The 20,429-nt window shown below is 40.8% G+C and overlaps 1 protein-coding gene across 1 annotated transcript; it reads left to right on the top strand.

Moving 5' to 3' along the window:
- The first annotated feature begins 2,165 nt into the window (after positions 1-2,165).
- LOC140605790 (nucleoside permease NupC-like) lies at positions 2,166-19,029 on the top strand. Its single transcript, XM_072778134.1, has 6 exons — positions 2,166-2,399; positions 10,484-10,597; positions 11,122-11,199; positions 13,459-13,539; positions 14,964-15,044; positions 18,544-19,029. The coding sequence occupies exons 1-6, from the start codon at positions 2,166-2,168 to the stop codon at positions 18,727-18,729; spliced, it is 774 nt and encodes a 257-aa protein (XP_072634235.1). The 3' UTR covers positions 18,730-19,029.
- The last annotated feature ends 1,400 nt before the right edge of the window (positions 19,030-20,429 follow it).

A 20,429-nucleotide genomic window follows, 5' to 3' on the forward strand; every position in this document is an offset into this window, starting at 1 on the left:
AAACAGGCAGGAATACAGGACTTAAGAAAGAAACGTCTGGTACATGTGCACTGTATGGTACTAATGAACCATATGGTCCTGAGAAAAGCAACTTTTTACAACCTGTTGCTTAATTTTAAAAATTGTTTTAAGCTGAAGGAAAGCATACCCTTAGCTATTCTCTTTCAGGATCTAAAGACAGCATAAACCTAGGATCATTACGTTTTCTTTTATATTACAAAGGCGATGTGATTGACCTCTGGAGGTAGAGTGAGTAATTTCAACCCCGGTCCTTAGTGGACTACTTGGCATTTTCATTTCAGGGGACTCTAGAAAGTAAACAATGAATCTGCATCAAGCCAGCCCCTCTCACCTGTTATGCCTTTTGCAAAATTGGAGGACAAGTTTCTGATAGTAGGGATGCAGCCTATAATCATGCAACTGAGAAAAGTATTTAAATGACAACCTTGAAATGTAGTCCTCTGGCAACTGAGAAGCAACCAGTTTGCCATGAGAAACCAGGAGCAGAGAAAAACTGATATTTTGTGAGCTATATTAATATGCAGAACCAGGCCTACATCTTCCATGTGCTGGGCATGCTTCCAGTAATTTCCATAAGATAAGAGAATTGTAGAACCCTAGGTCATTCATAAATGCTTCCATCTCCTCTAGCCACCCTACCCCAGTCACATAGAGACACCAAACCCATAGATTACTATGGCTACCTCATTCCATAATTGTTGGCCCTTATGTCTGTCTGACCACTAGACTACTAATTCTTATGTATCTCTAGTACCTCGCACCTGGCATCTCATTGACACTCAGTAAATATTTGCTCATTCAATGAATAAATGAATTACAAAATGGTTCATCTTCACATAAGTGGGAATGGTTAATTAGATCACTGTTAAAAACATTTTAAAATCCCATCAAAAATGCATACTCCTAACAAAAATTGCAAGTGATAGACAAGTATGTAACTGAGAAATTGGAACTCTTCCTCCCACCTCTATCTGTTCCCCATAGTTGGCTAAAGGTAACACATTGGTGTCGCTGCTAATTTTTCCCTTTACATGATAAACTATAGTAAGTTATAACAAACTGAAGTGGGTCTTCTTTCAAGCCCGATGTCTGAATCACCTTCACATTCCCTTTCTTGGCAACGTAGGGCACATGGATTTGCCTGTTGTGCAAAACTGTGTTGTACCATGACTAGTGGCCTTCCTGATACTCTTCAAGGCCAATCTTCAATTTAGTAGTGTTTTCCATGTTAAAACTAAATGGAATCATTAAAAGCATCCTAATGCCCAACATAAATAGGTGTATTTTAGGTAACCAGATTCCTTCTGCTTAAATGAACAATTGTTGTGCTATTGGATTTGGAAAAGCTCTTACAGAAAATGGAAAACAACAAACTGGTTGCTACTTCTGTTGGGGGTGGAAGTTTATTTCAGTAGCTAGGAGTCCAGCTCTGGAGCTGAGCTGCCAGGGTTCAAACTCTAGTCCCAGGCACTAGTTCCATTACCTTAGAAATTTATAAAACCTTTCTATGCCTCATTTTCCCTATCTATAAAATGCAAATAAACCTATTTCTGGGATTGGGCAAGATGGCTGAAGAGTAGGGTTCCTCATCTAAGTTAGTCCCACAAACCTACCTAGATAACTTTCTAAACATCCTGAACACCTAAAAATTCGACCTGAGATGTAAGGAGAGAACAGCTGGAATGCTACAGAGATAAAAGCTTTCACTTCAAACAAGGTAGGAAGGTGAAAATATTAAAAAGAAATAAGGTGGGGGAGGGAAACTGTGACTAGCAGGGCTAAAGCTGAGTGGTGAAAGCCTCCGGGACATGAAAGCTCAGCCCTGGAGAAGCAGGAACTTTAAAAATCTGTGCCTGAGTTTTCCCTGATGGAAAAGTGCTTAGCAGGGCAGTTGGGCAGAATCACAGGAGGGGCAGTGAAGCCACAAGATTCCTGGAGTCATTGTAAGAGGAGGAGTATCCAGAGGAAAGCTCACCAAAAATCAAGGTCTGATATCAGTAAAGGAGCACCGCAGTCTTCTGGGGCATTTGGGAGAAACCCACTAGTTATGCAGGCCGGCTCTGGAGCTACCTTTACACTAAAGCCCAGCAACAGACAGAGGTGGCTGTCTTCTGTTCCCTTTGGGAGAGGCAGTCCCCAGGACCATGGATCCAGTGGTGCAGGGCCCTCCATCCAAGGGCACCAAAGCAGACAAAGCCGGCTGTCTTGGGACAGGGGGAAGCCAGGAGGGCACAGGAAAGCAAGAACTCTCCTGCCACTGGGCGCTTGGCAAATGTGCAGATCAGTGCACCCACACCTGCCACCAGGAGCAACTAGGCCAGTGTGGACTGGGAGACTGTGGTTCGGCACTCGCAGGGAGCTTGACTCCAGAGATGGAAGTCTGCTGGCTGCCATTTTCCCCCTCTTTGTTTTACCTTGTGCCTGGGAGAGGCAGGGTGTCTAGGGAACAAAAGTCTCACAGGATAAACAGCTCACACTGAGCCCAGCATCTGGCAAGGGATGGGATATCTCCACCCAAGCACAGACATCTAAGAATCAGTGCAGCAGACCCTCCCCCAGAAGAACAAAGGAGGAGCAAGAGAAAAGCAAGTTTACTGACCAAGCAGCACTGGAAAGCTTCAGGACTGAGGGACAATAGCATAAAGAACTAGAGGATTTTTTTTCATTACGACTTGTTTTTATATCAGACTAAAAATTTGCAGTATTTTTCTCTTTTCCCAACTTAACTACAATATTTTACCAACTCTACATTTTTTTAAGTTTTTTTCCCCTTTCGACGTTCATATTACTACAATTGCATGTCTTAGGTATCTTTTTCACTTCTGGATTCCCTTCAATCTATTCAATTTGATTTTGGTAGATATACAAGATATGGGTATTTATTTTTGTTTTTTCTGCCTCGTTTTGTTTTACAATGGTGGAAGTTAGTACCTTCCAACACACAACCAAAATACACCCAGAACCAAGTAGGACACTCTGGTGTTTCATTCTGAGATTATATTCTCTGTTCCTTCCCATTCTGCCCTCTCCTTTATCTTGTTTAGGATTTTATGGTCAATGTTGTGTCTTTGGAATTAAGCACCTTCTAATGTACAGAAGAAAAAACACTCAGAACCAAGATGATCATCCTCTAGGACCCCTCAGGGAGACTACATTCACTCTCCACTTCAGCTTCCTCCCAACTACCATTTCCAGCCCTTTTTTTTCTCTCTCTCTTTTCCTTTTTCTTTTCTTCTTCTTTGTTTTTGGTATTTTATTTTAACTACTTTGTTTTACTATTTGTTTTTCACTTTAGAGATCTCATTTTATTTTGTTGTGTTCTTTTTGTTTAATTTTTTTGACTGACTGCTTTGGAATCATCTACAATGTATTTAATTTAGGTTGTGGTTGATATTTTTGAATCAGCTTGCTCATACAGCCACTATGCAATGGACAAAATGACTACAAAGAAGAATTCATCACAAAAGAAATAAGCAGAACAATACTCTCTGTCCTAGAATTACAGAATTAGGATTTAAATACAATGTCAGAAATTCAATTCAGAAGTATAATTATAAAGCTACCCTGGTTCTGGAAAAAAAGCATAAAGGATTCTAGGACTTCATTATTACAGAATTGAGATCTCCTCAGGCCAAAATTTAAAATAGATTAAATGAGATGCAATCAAAACTGGATGCTCTAACTGCTAGGGTTAATGGAGTGGAAGAGAGAGTGAGTGATATAAGAGGCAAGTTGACAGAAAAGAAGGAAGCTGAGGAAAAAAGAGAAAAACAATTAAGAACTCATGAGGAAAAGCTTAGGGAAATAAATGATAGCTTGAGAAGGAAAAATATACATCTAATTGGGATTCCAGAAATGGCTGAGAGAGAAAGAGAGGACCATAAAGGATATTTGAATAAATAATAGCTGAGAACTTCCCTAATCTGGGGAAAGAAGCAGGCATTCAGATCCAAGAGGTAGAGAAGACCCTCCCCCAAATCAATAAAGATCATTCAACACCTTGGCGTTAAATACTGAAACTTGCAAGTTTCAAAGAGAAAGAGAAAATCCTTAAAGCAGTGAGGGACAAGAGATTTTTCACTTATATTGGGAGAAATATCAGATTAACAGCAGACCTCTCCACAGAGCCTGGCAGGCCAGAAAGGTCTGGCATGATATTGACAGGGTACTAAATGAGAAGAACATGCAACCACGAATACTTTATTCAACAAGGCTGTCATTCAGAATCGAAGGAGAGATAAAGAGCTTCCAAGAGGCAGCTCTGAAAGAGCTAGGCAGAAACTGAAAGAATATGTGACCCCAAAACCAGCTCTGCAAGAAATATTAAGGGGGACCCAGTAAAAAGAAAGAGGGAGCCCAAAGAAACAATCCACAAATACAGGGACTGAATACATAATACAATGACACTAGATTCATATCTTTCAATAGTTAGTCTGAACGTAAATGGGCTAAATGATCCTATCCAAAGACACAGGGCAAAAAAGCAAGACCCATCCATATGCTGTCTACAAGAGACTCATTTTAGACCTAAGGACACCTCCAGCCTGAAAATGAAGGGGTGGAGAACCATTTACCATTCAAATGGCCCTCAAAAGAAAGCTGAGTTAGCAATCCTCATATCAGATAAACTAGAGTTTATCCCAAAGACAGTAGTAAGAGATGAAGAAGGACACTATATCATACTTAAAGGGTCTATCCAACAAGAAGACCTAAGAATCATGAATAGTTATGCCCTTAATGTGGGAGCCACCAAGTATATCAATCCATTATAACCAAAGTAAAGAGATACTTAGATAATCATATACTAACAGTAGGAGACTTCAACAGGGCACTCTCAGCAAGTAACAGATCTTCTAAGCAGAACATCACCAAAGAAACAAGGGTCTTGAATGATACTTTATCAAAGAGTTTTTACAGATATATACAGAACATTGCATCCAAATGCAACTGAATACACATTCTTCCCAAGCGCACGTGGAACTTTCTCTAGAATAGACAACATATTGGGTCAGAAATCAGGTCTCAACCAATACCAAAAGATTGGGATTGTCCTCTGCATATTTTCAGACCACAGTGCTTTAAAACTAGAACTCAATCACAAGAAGAAATTTGGAAGAAACCCAAAAACATGGAGGTTAAAGAGCGTCCTACTAAAAGATGAATGGATCAGCCAGGGAATTAGAATAGAACTTAAAAGATTCATGGAAACTAGTGAAAATGAAAACACAAACATTCAAAATCTTTGATACAGCAAAAGCAGTCCTAAGAGGGAAATGCATTCCAATACAAGCCTCCCTCAAAAAACTGGGAAAAACTCAAATACACAAGCTAACCTTGCACCTAAAGGATTTGGAGAAACAACAGCAAATAAAGCCTAAACCAAGTAGAAGAAGAGCGATAATAAAGATTAGAGCAGAACTCAATGAGATAGAGATCAGACGATCTGTAGGAGAGATCAACAAAACAAGGAGCTGGTTCTTTGAAAGAATTAATAAGATAGATAAACCCTTAGCCAGCCTTATTAAAAAGAAAAGAGAAGACTGATATTATTAAATCACGGATGAAAGAGGAGAGATCACAGCCAATATCAAGAAAATACAAATTTTGAAAATATGAGCAGCTATATGCCAACAACTTAGGCAATATGAAAGAAATGGATGCATTTCTGGAAACTCACAAATTACCAAAACTGAAACAGCAAGAAATAGAAAACGTGCACAGGCCAATAACCAGGGAGGAAATTGAAGAAGTCATTACAATCCTCCCAAAACACAAAGGTCCAGGGCCAGATGGCTTCCCAGGGGAACTCTAAAAAACATTTAAAGCAGAAATAATACCTATTCTACTAAAGCTGTTTCAAAGGATAGAAAGGGAGAGAATACTTCCAAACTCATTTTATGAGGCCAACATTACCTTGATCCCAAACCAGACAAAGACCCCAACAAAAAGGAGAATTGCAGACCAATATCCCTGATGAACATGGATGCAAAAATTTTCACCAAGATACTAGCCAATAGGATCCAACAGTATATTAAGAGGATTATTCAATATGACCACATGGAATTTTCCCTGGGATGCAAGGCTGGTTCAACATTTGTAAAACAATCAACCTGTTACATCACATCAATAAGAGAAAAGACAAGAACCATATGATCCTCTAAGTATATGCAAAGAAAGCATTTGACAAAATTCAGCATTCATTCCTGATTAAAACTCTTCAAAGTGTAGGGATAGGGCAGCCCGGGGTGGCTCAGGGGCAGCCCTGGTGGCTCAATGGTTTGGTGCCGCCTTCAGCCCAGGGTGTGATCCTGGAGACCCGGGATCGAGTCCCATGTCGGGCTCCCTGCATGGAGCCTGCTTCTCCCTCTGCCTGTGTCTCTGCCAGTCTCTCTCTCTCTCTCACTCTGTGTGTGTCTCTCATGAACAAATAAATAAAATCTTTTTTAAAAAGTGTAGGGATAGACGGAACATTCCTCATACAATAAAAGCCATCTATGAAAAGCCCACAGCAAATATCACTCTCAATGAGGAAAAACTGAGAGCCTTCCCCCTAAGATCAGGAACATGACAGGGCTGTCCATTCCCACCACTGTTATTCAACATACTACTAGAAGTCCTAGCCTAGGAATCAGACAACAAAAAGAAATAAAAGGCATTCAAATTGGCAAAGAAGAAGTCAACTTCTCCCACTTCACAGATGACATGACACTATATATAGAAAACCCAGGGCAGCCCCGGTGGCTCAGTGGTTTAGAGCCACCTTCAGCTCAGGGCCTGATCCTGGAGACTGGAGATCGAGTCTCATGTCAGGCTCCCTGCATGGAGTCTGCTTCTCCCTCTGCCTGTGTCTCTGCCTCTCTCTCTCTATCTCTCTATCTCTCTCTCTCTCTCTCTCTCTCATGAATAAATAAATAAAATTTTTTAAAAGGAGTAGTTTTTTTAAAAAGAAAAAAAAAAAAGAAAACCCAAAGACTCCACCCCAAGATTTCTGGAACTCATACAGCAAGTTGGCAGTGTGGCAGGATACAAAATCAATGCAGAGAAATCAGTGGCATTTCTGTACACTAACAATGAGACTGAAGAAATAGATATTAAGGAATCAATCCCTTTTATAATTGCACCCAAAGCATAAGAAACCTAGGAATATATCTAACCAAAGAGGTAAAGGATGTATACTCTAAAAACTACAAAATACTTATTAAAGAAACTGAGGAAGACACAAAGAAACAAAGTCCATGTTTGTGGATTGGGAGAATAAATATTGTGAAAAAGTCTATACTTCCCAGAGCAATTTACACATTACATGCAATCCTTATCAACACCTTGCTCTTTCTTCACAGAATTGGAACAAATAATCTTAAGATTTGTATGTACTCAGGAAAGACCCCCAAATACCCAGAGGATTACTGAAAAAGAAAACCAATGCTGGAGAGCATCTAATGCCTGGCTTCAAGCTGCATTACAAAGTTGTGATCATCAAGACAGAATGGTACTGGCACAAAAACAGATGCATAGATCAATGGAACAGAATAGTGACCCCAGAGATGGACCCTCACCTCTATGATTTACCCTTCTTCCACAAAGCAGGAAAGAATATCCACTGGAGAAAAGAGAGTCTCTTCAACAAATGGTATTAGAAAAATTGGAGAGCCATGTGAAGAAGAATGGAAATGGATCTTCTCTCACACCACACACAAAGAAAAAAAAATCAAAATGTTTGAAAAATCTAAATATGCAATAAGAACCCATTAAAATCCTAGAGGAGAACACAGGCAACAACTTGTTTGGACTTGGCCACAGTAACATCTTGCAAGACACACCTGTGAAGGCAAGGGAAACAAAAGCAAAAATGAACTGTTGGGACTTCATCAAGATAAAAAGCTTCTGCATAGCGAGGGAAACAATCAACAAGACTAAAAGAAAAGTTACTGAATGGGAGAAGATGTTTGCAAATGACATATCATATAAAGGGTTAGTACCCAAAATCTATAAAGAACTTATCAAACTCAACACCCAAGAAACAAAAATTCCAGTCATGAAATGAGCAGAAGACATGAACAGACACTTCTGCAAAAAGAACCTACACATGGCCAAAAGCACATGAGAAAATGCTCCACATCACTTGTCATCAGGGAAATACAAATCAAAACTACAATGAGATACAACTTCTTACCAGTGAGAATGGCTAAAATTAATAAGACAGGAAACAATAAAGGTTGGAGAGGATGTGGAGAAGGGGAACTCTTCTACTGTTAGTGGGAATGCAAACTGGTACAGCCACCCTGGAAAACAGTATGAAAGTTCCTCAAAGAGTTAAAAATAGAGTTGTCCTATGACTCAGCAATTGCACTACTGGGTATTTACCACAGATATACAGATAAAGTAAAATTCCGGGACACCTGCACTCCAATGTTCACAGCAGCAAGTTCACAATAGCCAAATTGTGGAAGGACCTTCAATGTCCTTTGACAGATGAATGGGTAAAGAAGATGTGTTGTGTATATACAAAGGAATATTACTCATTCATAAGAAAGGACAAATACCCACCATTCGCTTCGATGTGGATGGAACTGGAGGATATTATGCTGAGTGAAATAAGTCAATCGGAGGACAATCATCATATGGTTTCAGTCACATGTGGAATATAAGAAATAACGAAAGGGACGATAAGAGAAAGGAGGGAAACTGTGTGGGAAAAATTAGAGAGGGAGGCAAACCATGAGAGACTCCTAATTCTGGGAAACAAACAAAGGGTTGCAGGAGGGGATGTGGGTGGGGGGATGGGGTCACTGGGTGACAGCACAAGGAGCACCCAGCACTGGGTGACAGCACTAAGGATGGGGTCACTGGGTGACAGCACAAGGAGCACCTGATAGAATAAGCACTTGGTGTTATACAATATGTTGGCAAATTGAATTTAAATAAAATATTTCGTTTTAAAAAGAACATTTCTGTTTCCCATATGACTAAGGGATTGTGGAAAATCTGGCACAGCTAAATTACTTCTAATAAATTTGTAAAAGCTTTACAAAGTGTAGGATTTGAACTTCTTAGGTCTTTATCATGAGTATAGTAAAATAATTAAGGGTGTAACTTATAGTTGACAGCTTCTCTTCTAAATTCCATGAGAACAGGGATGATATATGCAGTCTCAGCGGCCAGCATTGCATAAACCATAGCACGTACACAAAAAAATATTTGTTAGACGACTGAATGAGAACCCCTAAGACCCAGGAAACTATATGTCACATTAAGGGTTGAGAAGAAAGGCTGATAGGAAACAAGAAATGGAGAAGTCTGGGTGGTAGGAGGAGATTACCAACATGTGTATCACAGAAGCCAGGGACAAGAGTGTTTTAAGGGAGAAGTGACCCATTGTGTATAATGAAAACTGGATGGAAGGACATGAAAACCATCAATGGCTCCACCCTCATGACTTAAGCACATTATTTTTTTGTCTATTTATCTTTATAGTCACAATGAAAGAGTCTGTATAATTTCTAGAAGGATAACTTCCTTATCTATTTTGATCCCAATTTCTCCAGGCCGGTAATAATCGAATATTCTACTGCTAGATTCTGCAGTTTATCAAACTTCTATTTGCAAGTTAGGCTATTTTCCTGCCAAACTCTGTCCTTAAACAGTTTTGTTTCCTTGAATTCAGTTCTCATCCTCATTCTGCCAGCCTGTAACCCGTGAAATGGGCAAGAATCCGGAGACATTGAAGCCTTCACACATGACTCAGAAAGCAAACTCCAGTAGAACTTACTGACTTTCTGAAAGCTTGACCCAAAAAAAACCAGTCACCTAATAGGATCCAAAGCCCTTGGCCACCTCCAGTCAACATCTCTGCCAGTTTCCATGCCTCCAATCCCACAGTTCTTTGCAGCCCACTCATCTCCACACCACAAATGAAAGCAGATGATTGTCCATTGCTGCTGCACTCCCTGGAGTCTGCATTAGAGTTAATTGGTTCCTTTTACAATGAAATGAGAGCCCCTCAACAGGGGGGAGTTTCACTTAATTCACTTACAAATTGTCAGATTAACAAACCTTGGGCACACAGGGAAGCCATGTTCTGCCTTTCCATTTTCCAGACAGAGGAAGTAATTATAGGTCTCTAGTATTTACAGCACGATGAAGAGGACCAGATCCCTCCTCTTTTAGGGTCCCCGCTAAGACTATGCTTTGTGTCTAAGTTATTCTATCAGGCTATAATAGTTACATCTCTCCAGAGGCTGGAGAACTCAGACTCGGGATTTGAACTGGGAAATGCAACCCTGAGATCTGGGGGCATGATTCTATCAAGGGATTCTCTGCTCACAACTGCCTTGGCTCCCAAAGAAGGTGGATCATAGGCCACGTGTGAGAAGCTTCCAAGGAAATAGTCATCCTCTGGGTGTTTATGCTGACCTTTGCATTCATTTTCTAGTAAGATCTATCTCTTCATCTTTCTGCATAGGTTTACTGGAGGCCTGTCTTTTGGGGAATTGGTTTACAATTTCTTCTTGGGCTCTTAATCCTGAGGACTGATCCTGGATTTATGGCTTTTGATTGGTTGGGCCAACAAGTTCAGGTAAGTTAAGTTTAAATGAACATCTTGCCAATAAGTGCTTTTAGTATTTGGATATAATCCTCAAGACATGTCAGAAATAGGTTCAGCTTCACACAGCTGGCACCTCTGGGGCGGGATGAAAGGGACAATCAAGATAGGATAGTGATGTCATGGATGATATGGGGGAGAGACAACAATTATTAAGTAATAATTAAACAGATTAACATATTCTACAAACAAAAATGTAGGTCAACTAATGCAGATGAATAAACCTATTTCTGCCATGTCTTGAGGATTATATCCAAATTGACACAGCGGGCTCCTTCTTAAGCATCCCAGAGTCATACTGAATGTCACAAACGACAGGAAATCTGTATGCAGTTATAGCTCAAAAATATACTTCCACGCCATCTACTGGAGCGGGGAAAGCTATGAGGATAGTCCTTCCACAACTCACCAGCAAGTTTGCTGGGCTCCTCCTTGGTCGACTGTAACCACCAATTCCAGGTTGTAATGATTGTCGGCTCTTCCTTTCTTTAACTCAGACCTTCTTGGAATATACTAATGCTGGTGCAGAATTTGTCTTCGGTGACACGTACGCAGACCACTTATTTGCATTTAAGGTAAAACCAAATCCCTTTTTGAAGTAGTTACCTCCTTTCAGGATCGTTTGGGTCTTTATAGACATTCTGATAGAACCTGACCAGAAACCAGATATATACCTGCTGGTCATGTCCTACATAGATAGCACAGCATTGCCTTTTTCCACTTATCTGATTTTATCTGAAGTCCACAGATTGTAAACATTTTCTTTGTGACTACAGCACTGAGAGAAACATCTAGAGGAAGTCAGAAATATACAATTAGTTTTGAGGGGGCTCTTAGCATTGCCTAAGATACTACTGAAAAGACCTATGGGGTAATAGTATCTGTGACATCAGGGAAAGGAACACTTGGTACCTGGCCATGATCGGGCACATGGCCACTGAAGACTTCTAGGCCCAGGATCAGTGACAGCTCTGTGCTCAGGAACCCCATCAGCCTCCCAACAGGAGACTGCTGCCCACCCACATTCACCTCTGTTCTTCCAGAGCCATTTCCGTGCAAAACCTTTCGTGTCCTTCCTTCAGCACAGCAGACCTGGAGGCTGACCCTTCTCCCAACCAAAGGAGGGACATTATTCTCCAGGGGAACAGCATTCTGGCCTCCCTGCACTCCCACACACCCAGGAAGCACAGTTTCCCCTGTCAAGACCCTGCAAATACTTGTTGATGAGTCCCAAGGATAAATTTGGCTTTTTCTACAGCATTCTTTCTTGCAGTGCCATTGTTTCTATACTTCTAAATTGTTTTCTCACTTAGGGACTCTAAGCTTACCTCCAAACTACCCAGTATAAAAGACCATCTTTTATACTGATTCTTGACTTGTTGATTTTTTAAACTGCTGATTTGATGCTTTGGTGCTGAGATAACTAAGCCATCTCCAAAAGGCCAAAGGTTTGGAAATATGCTGCTATCAAGAATTGAACCTAGACCTGGGAAAAAGAAAAGTCACTGGGAAAGCCTAATTTGCTACTCTTTAGACTTTTCCTGCCCACCCACCCACCCACCACCTCCTCTTCCCCAGAGCAGTGGCCTCCATCCTTTCTGCCAAAGCAGAATCTCTGTGGGAACATTCACGAGATAAGCCCCAATAATTCCCTGAAGCTTTCAGGAAGGCTCTGCTTGCCCATTAAAGCCAATAAAAGCATATAAGTGAGCTCTGAATAATGGCACAGAATGTCTTTTAATATATATTATTAATAGATTTTTTGAATTAATTCTGTACGAATTGTCCTTGGTCATTCTATGTGTCTGGTGGCAGCTTGTCCCTGGCCATTTAGCTGGAGAACAGAGGGGAAGGGGTACATAGGGGCAGGAGTGCGGAGGGACCCAGCCCACAGCTCTGTGTGTTCTCTGCAGGGTAGAAACCGCTCACTGTGGAAACAGGCTGCATTGAAGGCACCCAAAAACATCAGGGAAACAGGATCCAAAAAAAGACAATTGTGGTATCACAGAAGTAAACTAGCTTCCAAAGTTCATTTTTTTAGCAATTTAAAAAAGCTATAAATAAAATAATTGTTATTTTAAAAGGAGAGAAAATGAGTGGGTAAAATCAGAGAGGGTGACAAAACATGAGACACTCCTAACTCTGGGAAACGAACAAGGGGTAGTAGAAGAGGAGGTGGGCAGGTGGATGGGGAGATTGGGTGACATGAACTGAGGGGGGCACTTGACGGGATGAGCACTGGGTGTTATACTATATGTTCTCAAATTGAACTCCAATTAAAAATATACAAAAATAAAAAACAAATAAAAGCTAAACGAATAAGTGCTTACTCTCTGGAAGGCAGTGCACGTAAGCACATATCATGCCATATCTGATCCCTGTAGCCTTTCTAAATAAGAAATCTGAGAGGTGACTCGCACTCAATTTTGACCAGGATATTCTGCTAATGAGGCTGTTTAATATCAGAACTTCAAGAATATCTGCCAGTGGCCTTTAGTTTGTTGATCTACTGGTTACAAATCCCCCCCAAAACTGCATTCCTTCTCTGAGTAACTACAGTAAGAAAACATCATCGCAGAGAAACAAAAAAAAAAAAAAGTCAAGTTTCTTATGAAATATACTCAAGCTTAACCAGAGCAAATTCAAATAAGAGATTATAGATGGGGAAACTGCCTGATTAAAGTGTCACTTGATTCAAGAGGAGTTTCCAGTATGATGATGATGATGTTTCAGCAGGGCAAAGGAGGCAGGAGAGAGACCTGATCTGAATCATACGAATATACCGAGGCCGACATCAACTCATGATTGCTTTCATCCCCCCAACTCACCCCCAGGTCCTGCCAATCGTGGTTTTCTTCAGCACCGTAATGTCCATGCTTTACTACCTTGGATTGATGCAGTGGATCATTAGAAAGGTACTGGGACTTGAAACGATTGGGTGACAGGTGTACAGCTGCTTATTTGGGGACAAAGTCTTAAATGCCTTTTATCTAGGTTTTCCCAACATGCCTTTATGTTCATACCAAGATCCTCCATCACCTCCTCTTCCACCCCAAGTTATTAGACCCTCGCCAAAAAATTCTACATGTAGCCATAGAGCAAATCTCGGAGACATTTAACGGGGCTTTGACCTGCTGGCTATCTTCAGGAAACCTTAGTAATTACTTCTTTGACCAAAGTATTGACTCCAGCAGAGCAGACATCTGTGGGGAGAACAGCACCCTTCCTTCATCCTGGCTGTGTTTCCCTGTGCCTTACACGGAGTCCTGGCTTTCCCTCAGGATGTTGCAAAAGTGGAGACGCCTGCTCTAGTTGTTAGAAGATCAAAGCAAGAAGGGGAAGCTGCTTTGTGTTTCTGAGGGACTTGATAAGCACACACAAGTTTTTTTTTTTTTTAAATAAAAAACGTCTGAAAAGTTAATCTCATTCCTGCCACCTCAGCATCTGTCAGTTCTACTAGACTTGTGTTAAATCAGAACCTGAGGAAATGTGTAAGTTAGTGCAAATGCACACTCAAACCAGGCGGTGCATACAAAGATTGGGCACAGCCATAGCCCTCCCTTGATCCTTGTAAACACATAAATGAGAGGGAAGGAGAGACAAAGGAGAAGGAGAGAGAGGGAGTCAGAGAGGCAGAGAGAAAGAATAGCAGCTGAATTCAGAATTTCAGCAACAGTGTAATTTTCTGATTGTTGACTTGAACATTCAGCAGTACTGGGCTCATGTCTAAGCAGAAAGGAAGGACAGAATGCAACAGGATGTCCCCATTCTGAAGTGGGCACCACAGTCTCTAGCGGAAGGGCTAGTGTAGAAGTGGGACCATAAAGCATGTTCATTTGAGAGTTTAGCACAAAAGGCCAAACCTCAACTACATCCCACTACTTACTAGCTGGGTGATCTTAGACACCCAGGTGTTCTGTGCCTTGGATTCCTTTGCTATAAAATGGCTATGATTACAGGACCTCTCACAAAGGGTTGTTGTGATCATTAAATTCATTGCCTGAATCAAGAGCTTAAAACAGTGCTTGGAATGCAGCAAAGCTTGTCATGACTGTTAGCAATTATTATAATTTATTACTCTTATACAACATTTTGATAGACAATTGTTTGTATGATGAAAGTATGAATTCAGAGGATATACAGTGACTCAGCCCTACCATTCACATAGGAGGATTTGATGGGTCCACATTAGGCTAAATAACATACGCTCACATTATGCACCAGTGCTGGCCTGCCAACAATTATTGAAAGCATTTTCCTTGAAAGATTTTCATCCCTACTTTGAAGTGTCACATATACAAACAGCTCTTCACTGATTTTGTTCCTTTTCCCCTTTTAGGTTGGATGGGTAATGTTAGTTACTATGGGATCATCTCCTATTGAATCTGTAGTGGCTGCTGGCAATATATTCGTTGGACAGGTAAGTTGTAAAATCTAAAAACAAAACTCCTATTGAAGTGGATAATCTCCCTGGAAAGGAGAATTAAAACTATAACAGCATCTTTGTCTTTTAGTGTCTGGGAAAGGTGTCAAAATAAGGAACCCCCAGCACTGACAATGTCCAGATTCCATAGAAAGAGAGAGAGAGAAATGGTGTATGAGAGAGAACCGTTCCGAGTGTCCCAGTGCCCTAGCATCATTTTGGGTTCTTCAAAGTTTATGGAGAGGAGGCAAGATGCAATCATTTTATCTAAGTGTTATATAGATTCTGTACATATTCTCAACCCATCTTTTCTGAGTTGATTGAATTGTTAGGTCTCAGACCTACCCTTCAGAAGCTACCAGGTCACCCTCTCAAAGGGAGTTCACCACTTATCTTGAGGCTGCACAGATGTAACAGGCAGCCTCACTTTCTGTGGTATAATGCTTGTGGTAAGGAAAAATACCAAGAAAGACTTTTCACCAACAACCCTGCAGCTGTATAAATAGTTGCACTTATTCTCAATGTGTCTGTACTGGCTAACAGACTGTCTTAGATGGGCCTGAAGGAAAATGCCAATAAGCAAAAGTCTTTTCATATTTCTGATCAATCACATGGTTAAATGCTTTGACTGAAGCCCATTTAAGCAAGGAACTATGATGCCAAGGGGTGTCCTTCAAAAGAGCAGCATTCCTAAGGGGGGGATAAGTAAGAAATGGTAATCATCCTCATCACTCAGAATATGTAGCTTCAGGCAAATGGAATTACACACCCAGGAAACAACGTGTGAATGCTTGCCAGCACAGTGTCCCAAGGAAATTGAATCTGACACAAAATTCAAGTCACCCAGAGAAACACATAGCTCCAAATCCAAGGCTTACAACTGCTCCAGGCAGGCTGAGCCTTATTGGTAAGCCCAGTTTGCTAGCCTGGAGGATAGTCTTTAGGAATGAGCCAATACTTCATTCCCTAGGAGTTGAAATTAGTATAATTTTAGTCATAAAATATCTCAGGACTAATTAGAACACCATCTTGACTCGATTACTCCTACCTGCAGGGTAAAAGGGCTCATGTACTGAGTTTCTATTTAGTCCATGAAGTGAAGCTCAACACATTCCATCTTATAGAACAATTACAAATAATGAGGGGAAACTTGTAAAATTGCACACATGCTTCTGTGGTGCTCAACTGAATACTTACTATGCTAAAAGTACAGTTATTATTTATGGAGAGTCCCATGTCGCAGGCCACCTGTCCTCCTTAATGGGATTCAAGCCCTTACAACTACACTTTCTCTAACTCCTTTCCTACCCTAGGGAAAGAGTGGGGTATATGATTCCCAATTAGGAAAGCCCCTGTGGGCACCTGTAACCTGTCCTTGTTATTGATGGTATGTTCTTAGGCGTCTCTATTTCCCTTTGGTGTAAGCAAAGAGGTTTATGGTCGGTCACGATGAAGCTGGAAGATGGGAAGTCACCAGTTCACAAGGCTAGGCCTCAGTTACTTGGGCAATAGTGTTCCAACTTTAGAAAAGTGTACCTGGCCAGTAGACTAGGCTAGTGGAGACTTTATATGAATTGGCCTTGTAAACTCTGCAAACTTTACACATGACTCAATATGCACACTGACGTAGAGTTCAATGAATCAGACATCAATGGTGTGAGTTCTCAAATGAATATGCATCAGAACCACAATTGAAGGCTTGTTCAAACATGATAGCTGGTCCTATCCCCATAGTTTTTGAATCAGTAAGTCTGAGAACTTGCACATCTAGCAAGTTCCCAGGTGATGTTGATGGAGCTGTGGTTCACACTTAGAAATACTGCTTTACATCTGACTCTTGGTTTTGGCTCAGGTCATGATCTTCTATGGGTGCTGGGATTGAGCCCCGTGTCAGGCTCCAAGCTTGTTGTGGAGTCTGTTTGAAATTCTCTCTCCCTCTAACTCTTTTCCTCACACTTGCTCTCTCTCTCTCTCTTTCAGAATAAATAAACTTTCAAAAAAAAAGAAATACTGCTTTAGACAATGGAATCTGGGGCACCTGAGTGGTTCAGTCAGTTGACTGTCCAACTCTTGGTCTCAGCTCAGGTCTTGGTCTCAGGCCAACTATGGAAAAATCCCAATGCCCACCGACACATGAATGGATAAAGAATTGTGGTATCTATACAATAGAATACTACTCAGCCATAAAAAAAAAATCTTGCCATTTGCAACAACATTGATGGAATTAGAAGATATTATGCTAAGCAAACTCAGCCATTCAGAGAAAGACAATTATCATATGATTTCACTCATAGGAGTAATTTAAGAAATAAAACAGAGCATCATAGGGGAAAGGAAGAAAAAACAAAACAAGACAATATCAGAGAGGGAAACAAACCATAAGAGACTATTTAATTATAGAAAACAAACTGAAGGTCCCTGGAGGGGAGAGGGGTGGGTGGACAGAGTAACTGGGTATGAACATTTAGGAGGACACGTGATGTAATGAGCACTATAATTATATAATATTGATGAATCACTGACCTCTACCTGTGAAACCAATAATATGTTACAAGTTAATTAATTGACCTTAAATCAAATTTTAAAAATAAAAAATATAATATGGTATTGCATATGTGAAAGTTGAGAGAGTAGATCTTAAGAGTTCTCATCACAAGAAAAAAATCATAAAAAAAGAAAAAAATCATTACTTATTGTGGCGATCATTTCAAAATATTCACATATATCAAACCACTATGTTGCATGCATTAAATTAATATAGTGTTATGCCAATTATACCTCAATTTTAAAAAAAAATAATTTTATTGCCAAAGCCCAGACATTCTATGTTCCATTAATCATTTAAGTCAGACTAAAACACTCCCAAAATAAAAAAAGCCAACTGAGAGAGTGTTTGGAGTTGCAAATTCAGGAAGATTCACATATTGAAGATTATTCTTTGCATATCTAGACATCTTTATTACATGCTGAACATTTTGAATGACATATCATAGAGACTCTGGATTTTGTTCTATTCCTCTAAGAAGTGTGATATTTTGTTTTAACAAACAGATGAATTACTAACATGTCATCTTGATCCTATTGAGTCTTGGGTTTTGACTTTGTTAAGGCAGAATGTTTCATCTTTGTTCTCAATGCTATGGCATGTCCCTTACACCTAGGACATAGTCCTTCCTCCTGAGGTGGGCCTTTCCAGTGTCTCAAGTAAGCGTCCACCTCCACTTTAGTTGTGTCAGAATTCCAATAGCTCTCTTGAGTGGCTACTACTCAAATCACGGTTCACCTCTCAGTCCCCAAGAAGCTGTTCCCAGCTGACTTTGCAGAGTCTCATTCCATGTATATACAGCTGAAGATCTGGCAAAGAATCTGAAGGAAGCCCTTACACAGATTTCTGGGGCTAGTTCTCTTCAGGTTCATCCTCTCTGGTACCCAAATCTGCAAGTTCCAGCAGCCTTACAACTCTGACCTTCTATTTTTGTGTCCTTTCCCCAACCAGACTGGTGATTTCTGCTTAGGCTCCACTTCCCTACAGTTTGGAAAATGTCTCAGGCAAAACATCAGCATGGAAGTGAACCTCACCTTGTGTGTTTCTCTTTCCTCAAGAACTGCAGCCCTGGGATGCCTGGAATTAGTTCTTCATCTATTTTGCCCAATTTTATATCTGTTAATGGTAGAAAAGTGAACCTGTTACTCTGTCTTGGCAAGAATTGGAAGTCCTATGAATCTTAACACATCAATAATTTTCATTATTCTAAGAATAACAATGACCTCTAAGCTAAAGCTATCAACACCAGTTTAAAATAAGCCCTGGGGGACGGCCTGGGTGGCTCAGTGGTTTAGCGCCACCTTCAGCCCAGGGTGTGATCCTGGAGACCCAGGATCAAGTCCTACATCGGGCTCCCTGCATGGAACATGCTTCTCCCTCAGCCTGTGTCTCTGCCTCTCTCTCTCTCTCTCTCCCTCTCTCTCTCTCTCTCTCTCTCTCTCTCTCTCATAAATAAATAAATAAATAAATAAATAAATAAATAAATAAATCTTTCAAAAAATAAAATAAAATAAGCCCTGGGCTTGTAATGAGAAAACCCAGTTACTCCCCCAGTTCCTTCTCTGCCTGGCTGTCATTTAAGCTCCCTAACTCTCAGATTTCAACTCTGTGAAACAAGCCAAGTTACCTGATCACTGATGTCTCCTTTAGCTCTAGCACGTGAAGGTCCTTCTACTCCCATTATGTAATTGGGTTAATGAGAAGTATTACTTCAGGAAACAAATCAGCGGTTCTTTGTAAAGGGAAAAGCCATGTCTGAAACTCTCCATCCATAGGAGATTCATTGGGGATCCAAGCCCCCAGCAGTTCCTCTGTGCTTGAATGATGGTGCAGCAAGCTCCAGGTCAGTACAGAGGGCAGGAGCCGTGAGCCACACAGAGGAACACAGCGTGGTGGACCACGTCAGAATACAGGCCCCAACTGACCCAATGTCCAAACTCCTTACTTTGCTTCTCTGACCTACCTCACCATCTGTGAAATGGCAAAAATGATAACCCCTTGTAGGGCTGTTCTAGGGATCAACTTAGATAATGCATGTGTTTTGGGGTAACACACAGAAGACTTTTTACCCCTGATATTTTAAAATGCACAGTGGCCTCTAAGAAATGGCAATTCATACATTAAGTTTTGAAATGTCTTCCCCACCACTGTATCTTGCCCATCCCCCTCGTGCTACTGCTGCAAACTCCACTATCCTGATGCTGTATGCATGGAGAGCAATCAGGGGTCAGCAGCACCCTCTAAAGTGGCACCTCATCAACCTCTCCCCTTCCTGAGGAAATAATCCAAATTTTTTCACCTTAAATGAAAAAGAATTGAGAAGGCTTGAATCAACTAAGATTATCTCAAGAAGAGAATGGAATACATTTTTTAGATTTTGAGGATTGCAAAAGAAAAATATTTCAATCTTGGTCTCAGTCTCTCTACCTTTGTACTCAAAATATTCTCAAAACTAAAGAAAGGCAAGGTTTCAGATCTTGGGAGGAGGTCCCCTGAACTACCCATGGAACACCATCCCCAGAGGACAATGACCAAGAACTGAGGACTTCTCCAGAGAATCCACTGAAGAGCACTCTGAACTGAGGGAGGCCCAGAGGAAGTAACATCACCATCCTTTGAAAGGAACCAGCTAGTACTGGGTGGAGCAGGTACCACATGGTCAATTGAAAGGGGTTAGGGCAGGGAGGGTAATGGGATGAGACACAAGGACAATCAGTTCAGCAGTGCCCCAAGTCACAAGAAACAGCCACTACAAAGGGCTGACCAACTTGATTTTTCCCCACTGGAAAATGGAAGTTTGGAGAAATTGCCTTTTAGACTGCAAAACTTTCAAAGGC

This window comes from Canis lupus, chromosome 1 (assembly GCF_048164855.1).
Source record: "Canis lupus baileyi chromosome 1, mCanLup2.hap1, whole genome shotgun sequence".
Taxonomy (NCBI): domain Eukaryota; kingdom Metazoa; phylum Chordata; class Mammalia; order Carnivora; family Canidae; genus Canis; species Canis lupus.